The 25,668-nt window shown below is 44.0% G+C and overlaps 2 protein-coding genes and 1 non-coding gene across 8 annotated transcripts; 2 read left to right on the forward strand and 1 right to left on the reverse strand.

Annotated features, from left to right (window-relative positions):
* Positions 1-1,165: 1,165 nt before the first annotated feature.
* Positions 1,166-6,674, forward strand: CIART (circadian associated repressor of transcription). 3 transcript variants are annotated; one of them, XM_059929978.1, is made up of 6 exons: positions 1,166-1,833; positions 2,549-2,965; positions 3,133-3,208; positions 3,440-3,518; positions 3,634-3,736; positions 6,015-6,674. In XM_059929978.1, the coding sequence occupies exons 2-6, from the start codon at positions 2,561-2,563 to the stop codon at positions 6,540-6,542; spliced, it is 1,191 nt and encodes a 396-aa protein (XP_059785961.1). In that variant the 5' UTR covers positions 1,166-1,833; positions 2,549-2,560; the 3' UTR covers positions 6,543-6,674. The 3 variants fall into 3 exon arrangements, with proteins under 3 accessions (XP_059785961.1, XP_059785969.1, XP_059785978.1); XM_059929986.1 differs by lacking the exon at positions 1,166-1,833 and adding an exon at positions 1,908-1,987; XM_059929995.1 differs by lacking the exon at positions 1,166-1,833 and adding an exon at positions 2,007-2,180.
* Positions 6,675-12,129: 5,455 nt separating this feature from the next.
* Positions 12,130-25,316, forward strand: MRPS21 (mitochondrial ribosomal protein S21). 4 transcript variants are annotated; one of them, XM_059930092.1, is made up of 3 exons: positions 12,130-12,190; positions 12,648-12,762; positions 24,720-25,316. In XM_059930092.1, exons 2-3 carry the CDS (start codon positions 12,680-12,682, stop codon positions 24,898-24,900), a joined length of 264 nt encoding a protein of 87 aa, XP_059786075.1. In that variant the 5' UTR covers positions 12,130-12,190; positions 12,648-12,679; the 3' UTR covers positions 24,901-25,316. The 4 variants fall into 4 exon arrangements, with proteins under 4 accessions (XP_059786075.1, XP_059786084.1, XP_059786094.1 ...); XM_059930101.1 differs by having other exon boundaries at positions 12,189-12,209; XM_059930111.1 differs by lacking the exon at positions 12,130-12,190 and adding an exon at positions 12,199-12,219.
* Positions 14,339-14,411, reverse strand: TRNAA-GGC (transfer RNA alanine (anticodon GGC)). Its single transcript has one exon. It is a non-coding gene; the product is annotated as a tRNA-Ala (tRNA).
* Positions 25,317-25,668: the final 352 nt, after the last annotated feature.

Here is a 25,668-nt window from a genome sequence, read left to right on the forward strand (position 1 = left end):
TTATTCACAGCCTATAATTCCCTCTAATTCTACTGTTTTGCTTTATCATATATGGTGTTGAGACAGTATGTTTGCAGAAAGAAAGTTGAAGTGGAACCCTTTTTTCCTTTTTATAAAATAAGCACATTGTTAAACATACGTAAAATATCAAAACTACTTAGAATAGATTTTTAAAATTCACACCCTCCTCCACTTATCTCCCCACTGCAGCTCCTAACTATGTACCCTTTTCAGTTAGTAATTAAGGCATTCGGGGACAAACTGTTTTTTTCTTCTTATAAATTTATTTATTTATTTTTGGCTGCTTTGGGTCTTTGTTGCTGCAGGCTTTCTCTAGTTGCGGCGAGCGGGGGCTACTCTTGGTTGCGGTGCGCGGGCTTCTCGTAGCAGTGGCTTCTCTTGTTGTGGAGCACGGGCTCTAGACGCGTGGGCTTCAGTAGTTGTGGCTTGCGGGCTTTAGAGTGCAGGCTCAATAATTGTGGCACATGGGCTTAGTTGCTCCGCGGCACGTGGGATCTTCCTCGACCAGGGCTCGAACCTGTGTCCCCTGCATCGGCAGGCGGATTCTTAACCACTGAGTCACCAGGGAAGCCCAGGGACAAACTTTAAAAAGAAAAAAATTTTTTTTCCTTTTATCCTTCGACCCTAATCAGAACTGGGCTGCCCCCTTGCGGTCTCTTGGATGTTTTAGCTTCAATTAGCCCACAGTCCCTGGGTCCTGTCCCCTTCTCTCCACTGTGCTCTCAATACTGCAAGGGGGAGTTCCCCGGTGGCTTAGTGGTTAGCACTCCGGGCTTTCGCTGCGGTCACCCGGATTCAATTCCTGGTTGGGGAGCTGAGATCCCGCAAGCCTCCCGGCACAGCAAAAGAAAACAAACAAACAAAACAAAACAAAGCACTGCAAGGGCCAGTGAATAGTAAACTCCGGACTTGCCACCCTCCGTCCTTCAAATCTTCTCCAGAGGACAAATGAAGAAACTGAAGCTGGACAAGTACATAATCTAGGAGATCAGAGACCTACCCACTCTCCTTTTCTTGTGCTAAGAAACACAGAACTAAGGGTACAGGGCTCGGGGAACCAGGGTAGAAAAGTCAGGAACAACCCAGCGGGGCTTTGACCTCTGGAGTCGTGGCGGGCTGGCATCTGAGCTGGTAACGTGCGTGGCGGGTTACATAAGGAAAGGGCTGGTGGAGCCGCCCCAGCGGGAGCCCGGGAGAGGACGCGGTGTTCTCGGCAGCAATCCCCACCCTCCTCACCCAGCAGGGCAGGAGGCACCCAACTTGAAAGAGAAGGAGGAGGAGGGGAGGGTGAAACAGAGACGGGGCAGTCACGAGAGCTGGGCCGCCGAGAGGGGGAGAGTATACATAGTGGCACACATCCATTCTCTCACACACGTTGCAGACGCAAGTCGCTGATCGTTTCCACGTGCTGCACTCGTGAGCGGAGGCGCTGAAAGAGGGGGCAGAGGGGTCGGTTCCCAAGGAAGAGCCAAGAGTCCCACATCTCAAGGCTCACCCCTTAGGTCACACAACCAGTCTGCACACTCCAGCTGCGCGGCTCCGGCACACCACCATCCTATTTAAAGCCACAGGCTCCGCCCTTTTCCTCCCCTCCCTTCTTTTCCACTCTTTTTCCATCCTCCTCCTTCTCTCATCACCGGGTCCTCCTCGCTAGCCGCATGTAGGGGCGGAGCACGGAATGCTTACCTTCCAACCAATCGTCACCTGACTGCATCTTTATTGGCCGAGCCCCTGTATGCTGTAACAAATGGAATGTGAACTTCAGTAACGAGAGTCACGTGCCACCGGCTAGACAACCAATGAGGGTGCGAGGTCTGTGTACGCCGGGGGAAGGCACGTGCGGAGCTGCACGTGTCTGGGAGGGGGAAGGGGCGGGACCCAGTGGGAGGGAGGCGGAGGTGGGTAGCCCTGACCCGAGAGTCGGAGTAGGAGCTGGAGACACCCTGGGCTGAGCCGACCGACACAGGTGAGGAGACTCAGGTCAGGGAGCGATCCGCGCAGGAGGATCAGACCCGGTGGGAGTGGGCTTAGGGACTCAACGCGGATATTGGTATTGCGAGGGATCGCATCACGTGGCAGGCGCGACTGGAGATGGTCCGGCGCAGGGATCCTGGTCAGAAAGATTGGCAAGAGGAGGGAGGTTGCTGCCGGGTCCCTAGGTGGGTTCGGGTGCCGCAGATTTCCGGCTTGCCGGTGGCGTGATCTCAGGTAGGGAGGCTCGCTGCGGGGTCAGGATGAGACCAGAAGAGGCGAACCGGGGAAAGGTGTCAAATCATTATATTTACTCTGAACTGAGGGAAAAGAGTCTGTGTCAGGCTGAGCTGCTCTGCGGAGGCCAGAGAGGCAATCCAGGTTCTTAATGGAGGAGGGGAGGCGGGGAAGATGACTTTTTTTTATTGTCCCTGAGACAGGTAATATTGGGGAGGGAGAGAAGAGATATTATGATCGCAGACAGTACACCCTAGTCTCCCAGCCCCTTTCCTAATACTCAGATTCTGGTTTCAAACTCCCTCGCTTTGCTCTTCAGTTGCAGGTCCCGATGTTTGGGCACTCCGGGAGCTGCTCTCCAGCCCCTGCTTCTGAACCTATGGATTCTCCATCTAGCGTTTCTTCCTACTCTCTTTATTCCTCTTTTTCCACCTCCCCAGTGAACAGTGACTCTGGCTTCCCCTCCGATAGTGAGAGGGAGGACAAGTGGGCTCATGGCCCCAGGCCAGACACTGTTGGTCAGAGGGGAGGTTCTCGGCCCAGCCCTGGTCCTATCCGCTGCAGGCAACGACCCAAGGTTTCCAGTAAGCAACCTACAGCATCTCACTCGGAACAGCGGGGCTTGGCTTCTTCTATGTCAGGATCTGGGGTCAAAAGATCAAGAGGTGGTGAATTGGAGACCGGTCTAAACATCCAGGGTTGTACCACAGAAGGAGACCTGCTGTTTGCTCAGAAGGTAAGAGAAAGCTGGGGAAAGGAGATACGACCAAGTGGCTTAGCACCCAGTTGGTTGGTAAGGACCCCATGAGGATAGTATTGGCTCTCAGATTGGGAGATGGAAGAATAAGTACTGGTGTGGGCAGTTCTTGGTCTTCTCATACCCTTTGTCCTGTTTTTCTACAGTGTAAAGAGCTCCGAGGATTCATACCCCCTCTCACAGACCTACTGAATGGACTGAAGATGGGTCGATTTGAGAGAGGTAGTTATCTGATTACTTGTATTCACTTGAGCTACATTCATCTCTCTGTCTCTCAAAATATGTTTTGAATGTGTATTTCTCTTAAGTCTTTGTTTGGGGCCTGGATGATTCCCTTTTTCTCCTGTGACAATTTCTTTAGGTGAATCCATTTTAAGCCCTTCTGTCTTTCCTTTACCTGATTAAATTCTTGAATCTCAATCCTTGATCTCTCTTTCTCTTTCCTGACCCCAGGATTGAGCAGTTTCCAGCAGAGCGTGGCAATGGACAGGATCCAGCGCATAGTAGGTGTTTTGCAGAAGCCACAGATGGGGTAATTGATTCTTGATTCTTGATTCTTTCCTCAGTACTTCATAAAAAAGGAGCTATCTCCAATCCTGTCCTGTTGCTTTTTTCACACCTAATGGCTTTTTTTTTCCCCCCCACAGAGAGCGTTATCTAGGAACCCTGCTACAGGTAGAAGGAATGTTAAAGACTTGGTTTCCTCATATAGCTGCCCAGAAGTCATCATTGCGTAGTCAGCTGACCAAGGTGAGAACTTATAAACCTGAGGAAAAGGTGGGGAAATAACCAAAGAAATGAAGTGGACACGCAGAAATGGCCTCCCTCTTCCATTTTCTTTTGGATCTTTTCATCTTTTCAACAAGTTTTCTTTTCAGGGAAGGGAATGCCTAAACTTCCTTCATTGTCTTGATTTCTAGGTGTTTTGGGGTTCTATTTTGTTTGGATCATTTCAAGGAACTCCATGGAATTTAGCCCTGTTCCTCATGTTGTAGCTTATCTGCTTTCTGCATAGATACAGAATGCTTTTTACCTGGACAAATGAATCATGCAGGAAGATTCCTCAGCTTCTCTCTGCAAATCTTTTCTCTTCTGCTGCCCCTAAACCCCTTTTCCTCTCCCTCTTTTTACTCCTTCCCAAGTACCCTTGTATCCCTCTGGAAGCATGGGTTTTGAGGACTGGTCACAAGAAGTACATCACTGGGAGGGGTGAAGGCACCCATGGGGCACCCATAAGGAGAGTGTTGCAAAGATTCTTTTTTTTTTATTCTTTTTTATTTATTTTTGGCTGCGTTGGGTCTTCGTTGCTGCGCGCGGGCTTTCTCTAGTTGCGGCGAGCGGATGCCAGTCTTCGTTGTGGTGCGCGGGCTTCTCACTGCGGTGGCTTCTCTTGTTGTGGAGCACGGGCTCTAGGCGCACAGGCTTCAGTTGTTGTGGTATGCGGACTCAGTAGTTGTGGTGCACGGGCTTAGTTGCTCTGCTGCATGTGGGATCTTCCTGGACCCATGTCCCCTGCCTTGGAAGGCGGATTCTTAACCACTGCACCACCAGGGAAGTCCCTGAAAAGATTCTTAGATCTAGTGTGGAATGACCTATTTTCTGTGCCTTCAAATAATAGAGTATGTAGGGGGCACTCAAATGAGAGGGAGAGGAAAGTCTCCTGTAGCCAATGGACAGTCCTTGTTTTCAACTGCTGTGGGAATAATTGATTTAAAAATAAGCAGGAGGGGACTTCCCTGGTGGCACAGTGGTTAAGAATCTGCCTGCTATCATTGTTGCTTTTGTTGTGGTCATCCATGTACAATGCTTGGTGTCAGTCTATTTATCTCTTGTAAAAATAAAATACAGTGTGTGTGTGTGAAACAAAAAAAAAAAAAAAAAGAATCTGCCTGCTAACGCAGGGGACATGGGTTCAAGCCGTGGTCTGGGAAGATCCCACATTCCACAGAGCAACTAAGCCCGTGTGCCACAACTACTGAGCCTGCGCTCTAGAGCCCATGAGCCACAACTACTGAGCCCACGTGCCACAACTACTGAAGCCTGCGTGCCTGGAGCCTGTGCTCCTCAACAAGAGAAACCACTGCAATGAGAAACCCGTGCACCGCAACGAAGAGTAGCCCCCGCTCACCACAACTAGAGAAAGCCCACGCAGCAACGAAGACCCAACGCAGCCAAAAATAAACAAATAAATAAATTTTTAAAAAAAGCAGGAGGGGGACTTCCCTGGTGGTGCAGTGGTTAAGAATCTGCCTGCCAATGCAGGGGGCACGGGTTCGAGCCCTGGTCTGGGAAGATCCCACATGCCACAGAGCCACTAAGCCCGTGTGCCACAACTACTGAGTCTGCGCTCTAGAGCCCGTGAACCACACCTACTTACTGAGCCTAAGTGCCACAACTGCCGAAGCCCGCGCGCCTAGAGCCCATGCTCCACAACAAGAGAAGCCACCGCAATGAGAAGCCCGTGCACCACAACAAAGAGTAGCCCCCGCTCGCCGCAACTAGAGAAAGCCCGCGTGCAGCAACGAAGACCCAAGGCAGCCAAAAAAATAAATAAATGAAATAAATTTATTTTAAAAATTAAAAAATAAATACATAAACATAAGCAGGAGGATCTTGCCTGCATATTAATCTACACTTCTTAAGGAACTCAACATAGGAAATTAGAACTTAAAATACAGAAGTTGGGAAATGATGATTCCAGTTAAAAATAGACTTTTTAGAAAGAAGTTCTAAAATAAATCAGTTTATAAATAGTGAGAATCTATGGGACTGTTTGTTTTATTTTGTATACATGTGAATAGCCAGTGCCTATATAGTGTGTGGTACAAGAATTTGTTAAATAAATGAAAGTACAGTTTGGTTATTAAAACTTTTACTTAATCATGGCCTGACAGGAAATTATCTATTGCATAAAACAAGGTATGTTAGCATTACAGAGTTCCCAAGGAAAGCAAATGTTTAAGCAACCAGGTGGAGTTAATCTGAAAGCTTTCTCACATAATTTTTTCTCTTTTCTCCCCCTCCCTAGCATTCTCCAGGCCACCACAGTTATCCAGCTGCTTCCTCTCCTGCACTTTCTGTGGAAAAGATGGACCAGACACAGCTAGGACAGCTAATATTGAAACCAAAGCAGCCTTGGCACCTCACTGAATGGCCAGCTATGAACCTCACTTGGATCCACACTACTCCAATTTGCAATCCCCCTCTCAGTTCCCCAGGTACCATCTCCTTTAGCCATGGTCCTTTAGGCACTGGAACCAGCATTGGTGTCATCCTTTTCCTCCAGCATGGAGTACGGCCCTTCACCCACTCAGCCCCAACCACTCCAGTTCCATCTACTACTACAGCATCTCCTGTCATCCCTGGTGATCCTAAGATACTCTCTGGAGAGGGGCCTTGTTGCCACAATTTGCCAGTAACTCTGCCATCAGACTGGAGCTGTACCCCATCCCCTCCTGGTGTACCCACCATGACCAGAGAGATGACCGTGGGAGACCTAGGACAGATGAGAAGCCACCCTTCTGTTGCTCCTGATGTCCCTCCTCTCAATCCCTAATGCAGGACTTGAGACTGTAGTTTCTAATTTGTGTAAATATATGTCTCTCTATATACTTTTTTAACTGTTAATGTGTGAATTTGTGTTGAGGGAAGAGAAATCCTTTCTGATTAAATAAATTTTATACCTAAACAGTTTGCTGACTGGGGGAAATTGAAACCTTCTGCCTCGAATTCCAATATTTATCCTCTGAGCTGCAGGAAAGGGGATGGGAATGTTTGTGAACCCGAGCTCCACCAAATTAGAAGTCTGGATGGGACAATATACGTCCTGCGGGAAAGGAAAAGGGACTCTCTGCTGCTATCTTCCTAGGGAACACCCTTGGGACAGTTACAGGGTTCAGAGTTGGGTTGTTTTTTCATTCAGGCTCAGAGACTAGTACCTTTCTGTTTGTGTCTCTCACTCTTGTAACCTTCCAGCTGGCCCAGACTAGCAGGTTCTACTGCTCTGGGGTAGCTCTTTGCTTTGTTGGGAGCTGTTGATGCTTGTGGCTAAATGCATATGTAATCTACTGCTGCCAGAGGAGGGACACAAAAGCCCGAACAGCCACTGTGGTTGCCAGTTTTGAAGAGGAAGCAGTGCCCCAGAACTGTCAGAATGGGAAGTCCCCTCAGATGCTGGGCCTCCTTATTCAAAAAACTGCAGCTGCTAAATGTATGCTACCCAGTGTCATCAAAGGGCAAAACTGAAGTCTGTGAATTTACCTACATCTACCCTTCTCCATGTATTACTCTTTCTGATTTGTCACAGTTTCCATCAAAACCATGTCCTCTCCCAGCCTTGGCAGTGTTTCAGACTACTTAGTCATTTTAGTTATTGCATATTGGCTACTTAGCATATTCCTCATAGCTAGTTATGCGTCTTTCACCTGTTTCTCAAGTCCTCTGTTCTCAGTGAATTATTGTCTCATTTTATTTCAGACAACATGCCCTCCCCCTAAGGCAAACTTCTCCAGTTGTGCTTTTGATTACCTTGCACCTCTGGAACTTTTGCTGAGTCACTTATGCCCTCTTTACCTTGTAACTTCCATTTGTTACTGAATTATTTATTCTTTCGTTCTCCTACAAGTAATAATTATTCCTCCCGCAAGTATGATCAGGTACCCCCTTCTTGAAAATATCTCTCGAGGGACTTCCCTGGTGGCACAGTGGTTAAGAATCTGCCTGCCGATACAGGGGACACGGGTTAGATCCCTGGTCCAGGAAGATCCCATATGCCATGGAGCAACTAAGCCCATGCGCCACAACTACTGAGCCTGCGCTCTAGAGTCTGTGAGCCACAACTACTGAAGCCCACACTTCTAGAGCCCATGCTCTGCAATAAGAAAAGCCACCGCAATGAGAAGCCTGCATGCCAAAACGAAGAGTAGCCCCCGCTCGCCGCAACTAGAGAAAGCCCGCGTGCAGCAATGAAGACCCAACATAGCCAAAAATAAATAAATAAATAAATTTAAAAATAATTTTTAAAAAAAGAAAATATCTCTTGAGCCCAATTGCCCTCTTTCTCATCTTTTCTCTATAATTCTTGACAGAGTAGTCTAGGGACTTCCCTGGCAGTCCAGTGGTTAAGACTCTGTGCTTCCACTGTAGTGGGCATGGGTTTGATCCCTGGTCGGGGAACTAAGATCCCCCATGCCGTGCAGTGCAGCCAAAAAATTAAAAAACAAAAACAAACAACCCCCCCCAAAAAGAGTAGTCTAATCATACTCTTTCTGACTCCTTTCCACCACTCAGTCCTTAAATTCTTGCAGCCTAGCGTCCACTGCTATCACTCTACTGCACCTTCTTAAGTCACTAAGAAGATCTTACAGAATTAAAGTATTATAATGTAGCTTCCATCCAGTCAATAGCTAGATCCAGGGGCTTTTACAAAGCCTAGGTACTCCATGCTCTCGGTATCATTTGACACTCTTGGTAATGCCTACTGAAACTCTCCTCCCTTGGATCCCATGTCAGCACGCTATCCTAATTCTCCTCTTACCTATCTGGCAACAACTTCTATATCTCTTAATAGCCTCACTTCTGCCCACTCCAGAGTATGCATGTTCCCTTAGGCTCAGTCAGCCCTTGGCTCTTTTCTCTAACTACATTCCTTCACTTCAAGGTTTCATCTCCTTTCATGGTTCTAATTATTGCCTCAAGTAGAAGACTTCTGAAGCTTCATCTCCAGTCCCAGTCTTTCCCCTGAGATGACATACTGAATGTCTACATTTTTGCTGGACAGTTCCATTTACTTATTACTAACACTAAAACATTGAAAATTTCAGCATTTTAGAGCCAAGAGGGTACCATCTGTATCTAATTCAACCCCTTCATTTTATAGATGAGAAAACTTAGGTAGCTTGTGTAAGACAACACAATGTATCATACAGAACTCATTTTCCAGTCTGGTACCTTTTCTAGTGTTCACCAATCAAACTATTATCCTTCTTTTAGAGATGTCCCGTTCTGCCTTTTTACAACCTCTTTTTCTTCTGTAAATGATGGTACCATCATTCTTCTTTTAATTCTTTAAAATATTTATTTATTTATTTATTACTTATTTATTGAGGCTGCGCTGGGTCTTAGTTGCGGCACACAGGATCTTCGTTGCCGCGTGCGGGCTCTTTATTAGTGGCGTGTGGACTCTTAATTGCGGCATGCGAACTCTTAGTTGTGGCATGCGGGATCTAGTTCCCCGACCAGGAATTGAATCCGGGCCCCCTGCATTGGGAGCACAGAGTCTTACCCACTGGACCACCAGGGAAGCCCCAGTACCATCATTTTTCTATATAACTAGGCTTAAAACGTGGTGTATTTAATCACCAAATCCCTTTTATTCTGTATTTGGAATGTCTCTTGAAATCTGTTTCTTCCTATCCATTCCATTGCCACCTCTCTGGTCTAAACCTTGACTATAGCAATAGCCTCTCTTACCTCTAAACCCTTCTCACTGATAACAAGATTAATCTTCCTGGAACAATGTTTTGCATGTCATTACCTATTCAATGGCTCCCTGGTATTTTGAGAAGAAAGTCCAGAACCTTTAGTCAAGGTCTCTGTTTCTCCCTCTGCTCCCCTGTATGATCCCTCTGTTCCAGGTTTTTGTTTTTAGTTTTTGTTGTTTGCCCTGAACACTGTAAGCCTTTTTGCCTCTAAACTCTTGTTCATGCCATTCACCTTGCCCAGCCTTTCCTGCTTATGTTAACTAAGCCCTACCCTTCTTTCAATGACTAACTCAAGTCCTTCTCCCAATTATTCACTCCATTAAAGATATATATGCTTAGTCTTTGGCCCTTTACTCCATTAAATGAAATCAGGTACATAAACTGCTTAGTACAAGGTTTGGTATATTGTAGGTTCTCAAAAATGCTACTTTTCCTCTTCTTTTCTTTCAAAGTATTTTTATATTTTATCCCATTTGATTCCCATGACGAATTTTGTGTGATTGACAGCAGATATTAGTTCCATTTTACAAATGAGGAAATAGACTGAGCATTTAAGTCAGGGGTCAGCAAGAGCCAGATAGATATATGCTTTGTGGGCCATACATCTCTGCTGCAACTACCCAACTCTGCTGTTGTAGCCCAAAGCAGCTATACCTAATATATAAACAAACAGCACAGCTGTGTTCCAATAAAGTTTTATTTACAAAAGCAAGCGTGGAGCTGGATTTGACCGGTAGGCAGTACTTTGTAGACTACTGGTTTAAGTGACTTGTTCAAGGTCATATGCCTCAGTATCAGAATTTGCGTAGAATCCAGATCTCCTGACTTCCAATCCAGTGCTTTACACTATATTATGCTGCTGCCTATATAATTTATTTTGCATTCAATATATGCTACCTTGTTTTACTATTTATCTTTTATGGCTACTTACTGTCTTTTGGTAGTCCAAGAGTCAGTGGCATGACACAAAGTAGGCATTCAATAAAAGTTTGTTGATAAGCATAATCATGTCCCAGTCTAGCTCTATTTTGGTACTTTGAACCTGGCTTACTCTAAGGCGGGCTTCAGGGGTTTTTTGTTTTTTTGTTTCTAGATGGTTTTTAAAATAAATTTATTTATTTATTTATCTTTATTTATTTTTGGCTGCATTGGATCTTCGTTGCTGTGCGCAGGCTTTCTCTAGTTGCGGGGGCTACTCTTCCTTGTGGTGCGTGGGCTTCTCATTGTGGTGGTTTCTCTTGTTGCAGAGCGTGGGCTCTAGGCACGTGGGCTCAGTGGTTGTGGCTCGCAGGCTCTAGAGCGCAGGCTCAGTAGTTGTGGCGCATGGGCTTAGTTGCTCTGCGGCGTGTGGGATCTTCCCAGACCAAGGCTCGAACCCATGTCCCCTGCATTGGCAGGTGGATTCTCAACCACTGCGCCACCAAGGAAGTCCAGGGCTTCAGTTTTTGTGTGAGTTCTATTAGCATAATTGATGAGGATGCATCTGTGTGTGTGTATGTGCCTCTGTGTTTTAGGGGAGGTAGCCAAAGAATCTTATTACACAAGTACCTGGTTGGGACCTACTTTCTTCTGTGCCTTTCCCTACTGTTTTCCAGTAGCCACTTACAGTAGATCCGAACATATGTGAATAACCATAAAATGATAATATATGTAGAAGTAACATACGAATAAAATAAAAGGAAAGCTGTTTCCACAATGAGGAAGAAATAAAAAAGGAGTTGTTTATACTAAGTGTCACTAGGAGACAAATGGGATAGAAGCTGACATAAAAGAGTCTTTGATTTTAAATCTTGCAGGTGTTTCCCAATTCTTTTTTTTTTTTTAATTTATATTTTTGTCTGCGTTGGATCTTCGTTGCTGCTCGCAGGCTTTCTCTAGTTGAGGCGAGGGGGTACTACTTTTTGATGTGGTGCACGGGCTTTTCATTGCGGTGGTTTCTTTTGTTGCAGAGCACCGGCCCTAGGCGCGGGCTTATTTGCTCCGCGGCATGTGGGATCTTCCCAGACCAGGGCTCAAACCCGTATGCCCTGCATTGGCAGGCGGATTCTTAACCACTGCACCACCAGGGAAGACCCTCCCAATTCTTTCTTCAGTGATTTCACTTTATTTAGTGAAATGTCTGAGACGGTAATGTTATAGGAATCTGATAGTATGTTCATTTCATTTTTTTCCCTTAGTTTTCAGGCAGATGAGGGGGTAAAGCTCTTTTCCATCCGGAGAAAAGATCTCAAGGAATCTGTCCTTGGCGAAAACAGGAAGCATGCTCAGGAAGCTTCGCCTATTTTTCTTATTTTCCTTCCAGAAAAAGAAATGGATTAAATATCTATTTAAGGTTTAATAGGATTACAGCAGAGATTGGCACCACATTTTAAATCAACTATACTTCAATTGAAAAAAAAAGATTTAATAGGATTAAGTGGTACGGAATCGGGCTGACCTCTGAGGCCGAAAGACGGCGACTCCACGAGAAAGCGAGGAATCTGCTTAGGGCGGAATTTAAGGCAACAAGTATTTCGCTTTGTCAGGTGTTGAGTCCAGACCCGGGGGTTGGCGGTGGTGGAGGAGGATTAGAGAAACAGCCAACCCCGGCCAGAAGGACGGTTGCCATGGTTTCCACGTAGCTTCATTTCCCTTTCAGCCTCGTTGTCTTCGCGCGGCGCTGGAGAACACGCAACTTCCGCTTCCGGTCGGGGCGGGCTTCCAGTCGGCCGGGCGCTGAGGGGTGAGGACCTTGTGCGGGGGTAGGATAAAGTGAGGCGGGTGTGGCGGGAGGGCGCGGTTCCTCGCGATTCCCCCCTTCCAAGCACGGAGAGACTGTGTTCCCGACTCCCACCCCAAACCGTCCTGGGACGAGGAGCGGTAGTTGGGAGGGAGAGGGGGCGCCTGCGGCGCGTCCCGGTCTCCCGTGACCGGCCAGATAAATCTCCATGGGGACGCCCTGCTACCGTCTGTCTTCTTCCCTATGGTAGGGTTTGTATTGGCAAAGAGATCGGGCGACTCTTGATAACAAGTCGCGTATACTTTCTAGGACATGAGGACTTGCACGTGCCCCTGTCGCGCATGTTCCAGAGCCCGTTGCATTTCCAGGCCCTGAATAAGCTACGTCGTTGTGTATTCTGTTGTGTCTCTTTATTAGCTGGTCTTTATACTTTACTGCCCCTTTCTCCGTCATACTTTAGGTCCTGCAGACTGAAGACTTAAATCCAAGGTCATGGCAAAACATTTGAAGTTCATTGCCAGGACTGTGATGGTACAGGAAGGGAACGTGGAAGGTGCATACAGGACCCTAAACAGGTAACTGGTTAGGGACCAGAATCATGCCTAGACCAACTCTTGAGAAGTGCGGTGGTTATTCTCTCACTTCCCCTGTCGTAGGTTGTCTCAAACCAGTGCCAGCCCAGGTGTTCACAGCCTTGAAACTTCTCAGACCCTCAGTTTACTATATTAAAAATGAAATTCTTTCCCAAACCTAACTGTGAGGCTTACTTATCAGCAGTCATTCCTTTGATAATGAACCTGAATTCTATCCAAGACTTTAAAAAGAGCCCAAAGGGAAAATCAAGTTATAAAATTGCTAGTAAGCGAAAACATAGTACATGATATATAGAAAGCTGAGTGAGGGATTGGTATGGGACAAGGCAAATGGAAAAGATGAACTCAGATTTGGGATCTTAGAGAAGCAAGCAAGAGATAGAAAAGTGTTACAGGCTCAGAAAAAGGTTAACACAAGCAAAAACATGAAGATGGAAATGAACTGGCTGGAGTGGAGGAGCTGTATTGAAAGGTTTTGAATGCTAGGGTAAGAGGTGTAGAATGACTCTAATAAGGAACGCCTCACAGTTGTGGTTTCTCAAGAAAATAGTTCCTTAAGCTTCCCTTATCACTAGTTGTAAGGATTTTGACTTTCATTTATCATTTTCTCTCCCCAGTGAAGCAGAGTTTGGAGAAACAAATGCTTGTTGAGTTGAATTATCAAATAATTATATGAAAGAGATGTTAATATATGAGCTGGTCCTCTGCCTTAAGGCCACTAAGGTGGTAGCTTTATGTCAGAAGTAAGAGAAGCCTAGGGAGATGAAGTTATATTCCTTGGGTTACAATTGTTGAATGGTGGAAAGAAGCATAAATCACATTTTTCTAGTGCAGTGTTCTTTGCTCTGTTCCTACATTATTGACTAGTTTCTCTGGAAATGGAGAGACCTATGGCAGTCACTCTCCAGTTAAGAATCCGTATTTGATTGGGTTTAAATATAAGTGGGGTTCTTGGGGACTGAGAAGGTAAATGAAAGAGAACCAATTCTTATCCAAGCAAAGAGTTCTAGGTATGGAGGGCTGGATGGCAGAAGACCATGGTAAATGAGGACAAAGATGCTGTCAGAAGCTATGTAATTGAGAAGCAGTTGCAGGCTGAGGATGACTTGTATGTCTTTTAAAAGGATCTGGTCTTGGGTCAGCCTCTTTACTTTCAAGGACTGTGCATGCCAGTCATATCCTTGGGCAGAAGCTTTTCCCTCTGCATTTTCACTTGCGTTGAAAGTAAAGATAATCAGTTAAGTACAGGGCAGTAAGATAATCCTATTTCATGTTTTTGTATTGCTGCTCATTCCCTACTCTCCTATTTCAGACCTTTAAGTGGCATGTCTGTGGGAGGGTTGAGATGTCTAATGATCTTTCTCTGCCCATATACTGGAAGCACCAAGTGAATGTCTTTATAGAATCTGAAGTGAATTAGCTAGTGAGATGAAATGCTGAATTTGGGGAAAGGAAGTCTTGTAGATTACCTCACCCTTCTTCTGACCTCTTCCTGTAAGTTTTTTGTTTGTTTGTTTGTTTGTTTTTTGGTTGTGCAGTGCAGCTTGCAGGATCTTAGTTCCCCGACCAGGGATCGAACCTGGGCCCCCTGCAGTGCCAGCGCAGAGTCCTAACCACTGGACCGCCAGGGAATCCCAAATTTTTTTCTGTATGATTTATTTTGGTGGATTTAGATGGGTCTTCTAACTAGGGTGACTGTGATGTTTGTATTGTTAAGGGATGTCAAAGGGCAGCTGTTAACCTGATGGTAAAACAAATTTCCAAAGGCTCAGCTTTAGCTCCCCTCACCTCTTTTATTCTTAAAGAATAACAGAAAAGCAAGAATTTTGTTTTTAGGAAATTAACTACTCTGATGAAGAGCCAAAAAATAATTTGTGCAGCATTATTTATTGAACCATTTCTTACAGTTGTATCAAGAAAGTAGCTACAGGGAATTCCCTGGCAGTCCAGTGGTTAGGACTGTGCCCTTCCACTGCAGGGGGCACGATTGGGGGTGGGGGGGTGGGGGCGTGAACTAAGATCCCACATGCTGCACTGCATGGCCACAAGGCCAAAAAAAGAAAGAAAGAAAGAAAGTAGCTACAACTTTAATACTTTTGACCAAAGCCAGGCCTGAAAATAGTTTTCTCACATAAATGAGGCAGCATAACTTAGTGGTTTAGAGCACAGAGCCAACTGACTGGTTCAGATCCCTGCTGTGCCATTTTTTGGCCTCATAATCTGTGATTAGCTACTTAATGTCTCTGCCTCCGTTTCTTCAGTAAAATGGAACTACTAATAGTGCCCACCTCATAGGGTTGATGGGAGGATTAAGTTAGTAATATAAATAAATTGCTTAGGACAGTGCTTGGCACATAGTAGGCATTATGTGTTAGCTATTATCATAATTTGGAAGTAAATGTAAGGGAGTTTTTACCCTTTTGGTTTTACTTTGTGGGTGATTTGTTTATTCATTTGTTTTGAGAGATTGACAGTTTGCTTTAACTGTTTTTTCTCTTATGCTCCCTGATCATCAAGTTATGCTCAAGGTGGCCTGGAGGTGAAAAAATGAGAAAATAATTGAGCTTTATTTTGTCCTGAGGCTCTAGTTGGCTACTGGTATTGGAATGACTTTTCCTATACACGCTGATACTTTCCAACCAAGGCTTCTTCTCTATGTGCTAATGCTAATCTCATTTTGAAATAACAGCATTTATTCCCTCTGTATACACTGCTCCCTCATCCCCCATTTCCACTTACAAAAATTTAAAACCTGAAAAACAAAATATTTCTAACTTCCTGCCTAAAGGAGTTGATCATCTCTCTGTTGATGCCAAGTCTGCAGAAAGCATAAGGCCAACTCACCTTCTGAGAGAAGACTGTTCCGCTATTTTTTTGCCTGGGATTGTTCTAATTAACCTGGAAACAAATCTCTGTATCTCCGCCTCTTATGAAATCCTAATTTAGCAAATACCTTTTTATTTAAGCAACATGAGGGTTTTGCTTTTCCTGTTTTTTCTTTTTTTTTTTTTTTTCATTTTATCTGAAAATCTTTCCTGATCCCAGGTGTGGAGTGGGTGTAGGTGAGAAAAAAAGAAATAAATGACAGAAGGTGAGGTGTGTTTGGATACCTTCTGTCATCTGGCCTGGCACTATCTCATACCTTCTTGTTCCTGAGAATCTGTTTTCAAATATCTCTAAATTGATTTCTTCCTTCTTTCCTTTCTTCTTCCCTCCTTCCTCCTTTTTGTTAAACAAGAGCCCCATACTTTTAAGATTCTCTTTTTATAGGTGAATTGCAGTTTATGCATACTTTTTTCCTGGGTAGAAATGCTTATTTTAGTCAGAAACAGCAGGAAACTGGTCAGTATAATGCTATGTGGTTTTTGACCCTGCTGCCAATCACCTGGGGGAATCTTTATTTAAAAAAAAAACAAAAAACAGAAACCCTCTTTATGTCAGGGCCCAACCTGAGACTAAATCAATCTCTCGGTGGTGGCGTCTGACCAGCAGCATTTTTTACAATGTCTCATGAGATTTTAATATTCAGCTAGGATTTTAATAGTCTTAAGGGTAGAGACCTATGCTTTTTCATTTGTATATCCCTTGCATTTACCAAAGTGTCGGGTGCATAGAAAGCTCTCAATAAATGTCTACTTAATGAATATAAATGTTCCTTTATCTTTCGTCACTCCCTAAATTTAGTGTTTGTCAAACCTTTCCACTGAAGTATACTTAACAGGAGAGGAGAGTGAAGGAACTATAAGGGGTTCTTCCACCACAAGCAAACATGGAATTTCTTTTTTTAATCTCTTTTTAATTAAAATTTTAGGTGATTTTTATTTGTTGTCTTTACGTTTGTTTTAGGGCTAGCACCCCCACCTCCACTGTAGTTAAAGTTGGTCCTCCAGGCAGATGCATTGAATTTATCCAGAGATTTCTGTCTTTGGATAGTACCCTTGGCATTCTATCAAGTATCCTAGGTAAGAAACGTGGTATTACTTCTTCCTCACTTCAGGGATTAAAACACCAACATACGAATAGATTTGGGGGGGGAAACAATTTACATTGCTGAAAAAGAAAAGAATTTGATCAGAAAGGAGAGGCATGGTTAGGCAGAAAAAAAAAAAGAAGAAATTCTGGTCCCAGACACTCAGGGCCTGAGGTGTGATGATCTCGTTTTAGGCTTCCTTATGAATTTGGAAAATTCGAACTTTGTGACTAAGGTTATCCAGGAAAACAGTGCAAGAAGTGCGTGGTTGGAAGAAGCCAGCTTGGAGCAAGTATTATGGCAGTGATTTTTATAATCTTTGGGGAGGATATGTATTTTGTCAATGTAGATTTATTCTTTAGGAAGCTGCATTTATGTTCCTTTTTACCTTGGAGTGTTAGATATATATCCTTAAATTGTATTTTAGCCTCAGGAGAAAAAAGTGAACAAATATTTCGTTCTTAGGATAGGCAAGGACTTTTAAGCATCCAAATGTGAGCAGGTTGGTTCTGGAGTGCCCCAGCCTTCCTATCTGTCAGTCTGTCAGACACAGTAAACACAGTATTTTCTTTCTTTTTTTTATAAATTTATTTATTTTATTTATTTTTGGCTACACTGGGTCTTCATTGCTGCATGTGGGCTTTCTCTAGTTGCGGGGAGCGGGGGCTACTCTTCATTGTGGTGCACGGGCTTCTCATTGCAGTGGCTTCTTGTTGCGGAGCACAGGCTCTAGGCGCGCAGGCTTCAGTAGTTGTGGCTCACGGACTCTAGAGTGCAGGCTCGGTAGTTGTGGCGCACGGGCTTAGTTGCTCCATGGCGTGTGGGATCTTCCCGGACTAGGGCTCGAACCCATGTCCCCTGCATTGGCAGGTGGATTCTTAACCACTGAGCCACCAGGGAAGCCCAGTATTTTCTTTTTGTTTCATTTTCTTTTTTTAATTTCTTTTTTTTATTTATTTATTTTTTGGCTGCGTTGGGTCTTCATTGCTGCATGTGGGCTTTCCCTAGTTGAGGTGAGTGGGGGCTACTCTTCGTTGCGGTGCGCGGGCTTCTCATTGCGGTGGCTTCTCTTGTTGCAGAGCACGGGCTCTAGGCACACAGGCTTCAGTAGCTGTGGCACTCAGGCTCAGTAGTTGTGGCTCATGGGCTCTAGAGCGCAGGCTCAGTAGTTGTGGCACATGGCTTAGTTGCTCCGCAGCATGTGGGATCTTCCTGGACCAGGGCTTGAACCCATGTGCCCTGCATTGGCAGGCGGATTCTTAACCACTGAGCTACCAGGGAAGCCCTTTTCTTTCTTGTATTGAAGTATAGTTACTGTATGATATTATATAAGTTACAGGTGTACAATATAGTGATTCACAATTTTTTAAAGGTTATACTCCATTTATAGTTATTGTAAAATATTGGCTATATTCCCCACGTTGTACAGTATATTCTTGTAGCTTATTTATTTATTTATTTGGCTGCGCTGTGCAGCCCCAAGCTGCACAGCGCAGCCAAATAAATAAATAAATAAGCTACAAGACCTTAGTTTCCTGACCAGGGATCAAACCTGGGCCCTGGCATTGAAAGTGGTGATTCCTAACCCCTGGACCGCCAGGGAATTCCTCTTGTAACTTATTTTATACCTAATAGTTTGTACTTCTTAATCCTCTACCCCTATATTGCTCCTCCCCTACCCTCTCCCCACTGGTAACCACTAGTTTGTTCTCTATATCTGTGGGTCTGCTTCTTTTTGTTATTTTCACTAGTTTATTGTATTTTTTAGATGCCACATATAAGTGAGATTATACAGTATTTGTCTTTCTCTATCTGACTTATTTCACTTAAGCATAATGCCTTCCAAGTCCATCCAAACACAGTATTTTCTGACACTTTACTTCTTTTCCTCTGGTTTTCCATAATGTCCTCTGGCTGCCTTTTCTGTATATCTCTCTTAAATCCCAGGCTTCTCCTCGTTTCTCTCAGCTTTCTGATAGTTGGTAGTTTAAAAATAAGTTGCATGTTCTGCGGTCTAATTACAACAATAGGTATGAGAGCAAATGAGAGGAGAGGGTGGTTAAAGCTTTAGCATGTTTGGAGCACAGATGTAGTCTTATAAAGGAAACAGCCTATGTGTCTGCACAGTGAGACCACTACAAAATGCTTTTTATATAACCAAGGGCCCTCATTGGTGCCCTGGGATGAAGAGATGGAGAGTGGGGGTCGCTAGGAAGCCCTGCCTGATTGGCTGGCGCCCAAGTAAAGAAAGGCAAGCACACTGGAAGCATGCCCAGTCGACCCCTTTTATTCCTGGTAGGTGAGCTTCTGGGCCCATTGAGTTCTTCTGTGTACATGTTGATCCTGATGTAGGCTGGCTACACTGACATGTGAGTCTGCCACCCCCAAATTCCCCAGCCCAGGCAGCTCAGCTCCTTTTACATAATCTGTTGAACTGGCAGCTGAGTTCTCCTTAAATGTTAGGTTGCCAGGTGCCCAAACTCCAGGCTGATCTGTTTACTCTAAACCTCTTGGTTGACTAGTCCTTGAACTACCTGTGAAAGCAGAAGCATCATTAGTAACACCCTGTTTACTTCATGAGTTCTACAAAACTCTTCCCACATCCTTTATTAGAAATGAGTTGAGTAGATGCCTCTACTGTAGGGATTCTGGAACATTTGAAGATAATCTGTGCTTTTTCAGGATACCTAGAAAGTGCAAGGTAAGGAAGGAGATCCTCACCTGGCACCTTGGAATTTATTTGGTTTGTGTTTTGGAAATAGAACCATCCAAGGAACACCATTTAGCAACCCCATCATTATGTTGGGGGCCACCGATCTTTTCATTTTTTTCCCCTCCTCTACTCTTATATTCCTTTGGTACTTTTTTCTTGTCTGTCTTTTCTGCCTGACCACACAGGCACTTACTTGGTAAGATGATCACTTCTGTTTCAGAACCCTTTTGAAACTCCAGTAGGATACCTGAGTAAGTTTCTAAACTCCTCCTCCTTTTGCTGTTTTCTTTCATACTACTTTAAACTGTCTTTGTCATTCCAGTAGGCTCTTCTTCCTAGGTGAAGTCATATCTAGGGTCTCTGTTCTTTTCATAGTCTCTCCTCAAATCCAGTCTCCTTGCCCTTTTTATATTTCCAGTCTTTCCCTTTCAGGCACTTTTTTTTTTCTGTTTTTTCTCTAATATACTAGTCTCTAGTCCAAAAAGTGGCCTTCATTAAATAGCAGTAAACAAGGTCTAGACAGAAATAAATACTTAATTGTTTGGATCAATTCTTTTCCCTTAGTGTGCCATGTCTTCTTGGCTTGCATCTTTTTACTCTAATTAAGGAGCCTGGCCCAGCTCTTTCTTCCCTCATTTTTCGCTTTGCCCATGGGCACCGCAGTAATTTGTCTTTCAAACCTCAGTGGTTTTTGTTTGAGAAGCAGAGTGCTATTATAGAGCACTGCACTAAAGACCTGAATTCTACTGCTAGCTCCATTTTGTGATCTTGGGCAGGTCAGCCTCTCTAAACTTCAGTTTTCTAATCTGTAAAGAGACGACGGGAACTCCCCTGGTGGTCCAGTGGTAAGATCCCGCATGCCGCGTGGTGCGGCCAAAAAAAAAAAAAAAGATGACATTACCTGTTTAATCAGTTTCATAGGATAATGATTAGGATCATGGATATGAAAATGCTATCTAAAGTCTAATGTGCCATTTTAGTAAAGGTAATATTGAGGCCTTCTGAGCTAATATTCCCAAGAACTGTGTCTGTTAGAAAGTAACTTAATCCCTTGAGCTGTAGACATTTGTCAGTCACCAAGAGGATTCATTTTTGTCATACATTTACTGATACTTGCTCTTTGCCAAGTATTATATTAAATGCAAAAATGAAAGACTTAATCTCTAACCTTAGAAAGCACACAACCCAGTAAGGGAGATTTTAAAAACTAAAAAACCAAACATGACTAAATATAATACTGTCTGATCAGTGCTTTAAAAGTGTGTACTGTGGCATTGGTTCTCCCTGGACCATTAGCAGCAAAATCACTTGGGAACTTGTTAGAAATGCAGATTCACGGGCCCCACCCTAGACCTATGGAATCAGAAACGAGGTGGCACAGCAGTCAGTGTTTTAACAAGTTTTACAGGTGACTGTTGCATGAGTCTCAAAGTTTGAGAACCGCTGTGCGTTGGGAACAGAGGGAAGGAGTGATTAATATCTCCTGGACCAGTTTATAAATGTCGTTATCCATTGATTTGTGCCTTTGAAGAATAAATAGCCTTTCATAAAACAGAAAAAGAAAGGAATCATATTCTCAGCGAACATCATGAACAAATGTAAAAAATAGATGTGTAGTGTGTTTGGAAAACACCTAGTTCAATATGACTAGACGTAGGCTTTTTAGGGCAAGTTATTAAAGATAAAGCTAGAGCGAGAGGGTGAAGCTCAATTGTTTAGGACTTTGAGCTTAGACTAGTGGTTCCCAAATTTATCTGCACATTGCAATTACCTAGGGAACTTAACAAACCCTGCCCATGTCCCTCCCCACTTGTGACTTAGTTGGAATTTTTAAAAGATCCCCAAGTGATTCTAATGTGCAAACAAGTTTGGGAACCACTGGCTTAGACTATTTTATTTACTGGGAAAGATTTTTTAACATCAGAGTACACAATCCGATTTATTTTTTATAAATTTATTTATTTTATTTATCTATTTTTGGCTGCATTGGGTCTTCGTTGCTGCGTGCAGGATTTCTCTAGTTGCGGCGACCGGGGGCTACTCTTTGTTGCGATGCGCAGGCTTCTCATTGCAGTGGCTTCTCTTGTTGGGAAGCACGGGCTCTAGAGCGCAGGCTCAGTAGTTGTGGCGCACAGGCTTAGTTGCTCTGCGGCATGTGGGATCTTCCCGGACCAGGGCTCGAACCCGTGTCCCCTTCATTGGCAGGCGGATTCTCAACCACTGCGCCACCAGGGAAGTCCCACAATCTGATTTATGTTTTAGGACAATAATTGGCATAGGGAGGGAAAATGGAAATAGGGAACCTGTTTATCCTTCACAATTCAAATAAGGTATCCTTTAGGAAGCTTTCATAACCACCTTCTTAACAAGTACAGATTATATACCTCTCCTGTGTGCTTCCCTTATCTTTTCATCTATCACATTCTATTGTAATTCTTACATAATTGTCTTCTCTACTAGACTGCAAGGGTAGAGAACTATGCCTAAGTTTGTTTTCTATCCTCGGCATTTAACACAGTGTCTGGTACAGAGTTGGGATTCCATAAATACTTTTTGATTAAATGACCAGTTAGATGATTATTTCAGTACAGGTATAAGGACCATAATTAGAGCTGTAGCCATAGGGAAAGGAGAGAAGGAAAAGATCTAAGAACTATTTCAGGTTATACAATGTATAGGGTATTGTAAATGTGTGTGTAGGAAGTAAAGGAGAAGGCCTAGTCCAGGAACATGGTGAGATTTTTAGCTTGACTAACTGGTGATGCCATTAACAGAGAGAGTATAGAGGAAGAAGAATGAATTTTAGGAGGAGATAATAAATTTGGTTTTTGTGGGGTTTAAGGCAATTGGAAACATCAGTCTAGCTCTAAGATAAGATTGGGGCTAGAGATAATGATTTAAGAGTCAACCAGTGTCTGGGTCCATTCGCAAGTATGGCTCTACATTAGAATTACCTGAGGGGTGTTTTAAAATATACCCAGTGTATAACCCCACTGGAGACCAATTAAATCAGAATCTCTGAGGAATGGGACCGAGGCATGAATACTTTTTAAAGGCTCTTCAGGAAATGATTCCATTGTGCACAGGGTTGAAGCCCATGGTAAAGTTTAAGGGAATCATGGAGAACCAAAAAGGAGGAGGTTTACAGTCAGAATCTGGAGGGATACCAACAGTTAAGGGTAAATTAGGAAGAAAGCCCGCAATGGAGACCCTTTTGTGGGCCAAGATACTGAGTCTTTGGTGCCCTACTTTTCTTTGGCTGCATTGGGTCTTCGTTGCTGCGCGCAGGCTTTCTCTAGTTGCGGCGAGTGGAGGCTACTCTTTATTGCGGTGTGTGGGCTTGTCATTGCGGTGGCTTCTCGTTGTGGAGCACGGGCTCTAGGCGCGTGGGTTTCAGTAGTTGCAGCATGTGGGCTCAGTAGTTGTGGCTCACGGGTTCTAGAGCGCAGGCTCAGAAGTTGTGGCACACAGGCTTAGTTGCTCCGTGGCATGTGGGATCTTCCTGGACCAAGGATTGAACCTGTGTCCCCTGCACTGGCAGGTAGATTCTTAACCACTGTGCCACCAGGGAAGTCCCCTGGTGCCCTACTTTTCTATTGTACAACTCTAGTGTTGGATCCACATGACTTCTGGGCATGACTGTGTTTTCAGCAGAACCTGAATTATCTACTCCTCCCACTTCTGGGAGTTGGCAACAATTCCCTTGCCTCCCATCTCCCTGCCACTAAAACCTAGACAAACTGATCTTACAAATCAGCAGGAGCCTAGGAGAGGATCCCAAAGGACAGTGGTTCCCATGTCTATTCACATTTGTAATGTACCCAAAGCTCAAATCTTTTCAAGTACATGTTCAATCTATTATTGTTATCTTGGGCTTTTGGTATAACATACCAGCAATAAATAGTGTTTCCCACTGAGCAGAAGTAGCTGGTAGTTTCTCTTATTTTTATTTCCTTCTGCTGTCCCCCTTCCAGTTATAATAGCCATGTCTCAATTTCTCTACCTCCAATTGTGTTTTTGACTTACTTTTTACATGTAATGAAAGGAAAGGGTAGGCAGGAATGGGGTCATGCAAACAGTGCCAGGATGGAGGGCAGTAGCAGCAGGTGCCTCCAGACCTCCTCAGGACCAACTGATGATGGGTTGAGAGGGAGAGACAAGTTGCAGACTGGAGCCAGAGCTCTCAGGAGCCCAGGGATAAGGTAGGTTATAGAATAAACCCCCGTGTCCTCTTGGCTCAGTGAGAACAAAGAGTTTAGTTTGAGTTAAGCGTGTTATGAATCCAAGAGAAACCGTGTTGTAAGGAATTAGGTGGGCAGGAAAAAAACAAATTGAACTAAATTAAGATTAATAAAATACGGTTTCTGCCTTCAGGGGTTATTAGTCTAATGAGGGAGACATTTGTATAAATAACTAACAGAATGGCAAAATGAAATAATCTCTAAATAGGTATACAACAAAATAAATTATTTTCTCTAAGAAGATGAGAAAGCTTTTGTGGAGAGATGGCATCTGGATTTAGCATCAAAAAGATGTGGAAAATCTCAGGTTGGCAGCTACAGGTTGGGGATGGCATTCTAGGCTGAGGAAGCAGCGTGAGTAAGGACTTGGTATTAATGTGTGTTCAGGGAGTAGTCAGTAAAGTAGTGTGGTTGGAGCATGTGGTACATGGAAAAATGATGGTTGAGGCTGTTATTTTAATGCTCCCATTTGTGTCACTGGTGTGATAAGGGCCTCTTCTTTCCCTGTATTAAGTGGGCCCAGATATTTCTCAGACTTACAGACCTCAGCTGCATCAGCTCTTAAACACAGTAGGGGTGGCACTACATTCTCCACTAAGGACCACGTAGGAATCACCCCTAGTTATTTTTTCCTACTGCAAATGACTTACCCCATTTGAAAATTCTGAAATGGCCCCTTGGTTGAGACTCACTGCCATAGGGAGCCACTGTTCTTTTGGGACTGTGCCATATCCCTCAGGTGTGTTGTGGTAGAAGAAAAAAAAGGTTGAGAACATGACCATGACTATAAACTCCCCAAGAGCAAGGACTATATAATTAATTGCCTTTTTATTTCCCCACATATTACTCTTTGGTGCCTGGCCTCTATATGTTGGCAGTTAATGCTGTATTGTCACCATTTCACACCATTCTTACAGACACCAGTTATTTGGTCAGTTGACTTCTAATCATTGTGAAACTGGAAAAGAACAATAATGAGCCTAAGCCTCTAACTTCGTTTCCTGTCTTTATACAGAATCCTTACCATGGATGGGCTCATTGAGGACATAAAGCGACGGCGATACTACGAGAAGCCTTGCCGCCGGCGACAGAGGGAAAGCTATGAAACCTGCCGGCGAATCTACAACATGGAAATGGCTCGCAAGATCAACTTCTTGATGCGAAAGAATCGGGCGGATCCATGGCAGGGCTGCTGAGGCCTGTGGATAGGAGGCCCCATGTGAAAATCCTTATCCAGCTGTCTCCACCTCTTTTCTTCTCCCACCCCATTTTCTCTTACCTTTCTTACAATAAACTCAATCACATATATGCAAGAAGGCCTGCAGATATAGAAGCAATCCCACTAGTCAGCAATGGACACTTTCTTGTATTAAGTCAAAGAGAAACTGAGTCCAAAAGTAGTCTGGGAGTAGAATGGTGGTTGCCAAGGGCTGGTGTTGGGAGGAGGGGAATGGGAAATTATTGTTTCATGAGAGCAGAGTTTCAGTTTGGGAAGATGAAAAAGTTCTGGAGGTGGATAGTGGTGATACTTGCACAACAACGTGAATGTACTTAATGCCACTGAACTGTACACTTAAATGATTAAAATAAATTTTATGTTTTGTATATTTTACTGTAATTTTAAAAAAATATTTATTTATTTATTTGGCTGCGCCAGGTCTTAGTTGCAGCACACAGGATCTTCGTTGCCGCATGCGGGATCTTTAATTGTGGCATGAGGGATCTAGTTCCCTGACCAGGGATCGAATCTGGGCTCCCTACATTGGGCACATGGAGCCTTAGCTGCTGGACCACCAGGGAAGTCCCTATATTTTATTGTAATTTTTTAAAAAGTAGTCTGAAGTGGGAAATTTTTCTAAAATGTAGTGGAATATATCTACCGTGTCTAATTTTTATGAAACCCAAAGCAAGATCTTATTATTGGAAAAGGATCTATTCCTCTTTACTGAACTGCCTTCCAACTA

Source organism: Balaenoptera ricei, chromosome 1, assembly GCF_028023285.1.
Source record: "Balaenoptera ricei isolate mBalRic1 chromosome 1, mBalRic1.hap2, whole genome shotgun sequence".
NCBI lineage: Eukaryota > Metazoa > Chordata > Mammalia > Artiodactyla > Balaenopteridae > Balaenoptera > Balaenoptera ricei.

Bases quoted from the DNA above. Each gene is read 5' to 3' on its own strand.
- CIART (XM_059929978.1), top strand. From the start codon at position 2,561: ATGTTTGGGCACTCCGGGAGCTGCTCTCCAGCCCCTGCTTCTGAACCT. The intron at 3,209-3,439 runs GTAGTTATCTGA...TCCTGACCCCAG, and splicing joins GATGGGTCGATTTGAGAGAG to GATTGAGCAGTTTCCAGCAG. The intron at 3,519-3,633 runs GTAATTGATTCT...TCCCCCCCACAG, and splicing joins TTGCAGAAGCCACAGATGGG to AGAGCGTTATCTAGGAACCC.
- MRPS21 (XM_059930092.1), top strand. From the start codon at position 12,680: ATGGCAAAACATTTGAAGTTCATTGCCAGGACTGTGATGGTACAGGAA. The intron at 12,763-24,719 runs GTAACTGGTTAG...GTCTTTATACAG, and splicing joins GCATACAGGACCCTAAACAG to AATCCTTACCATGGATGGGC.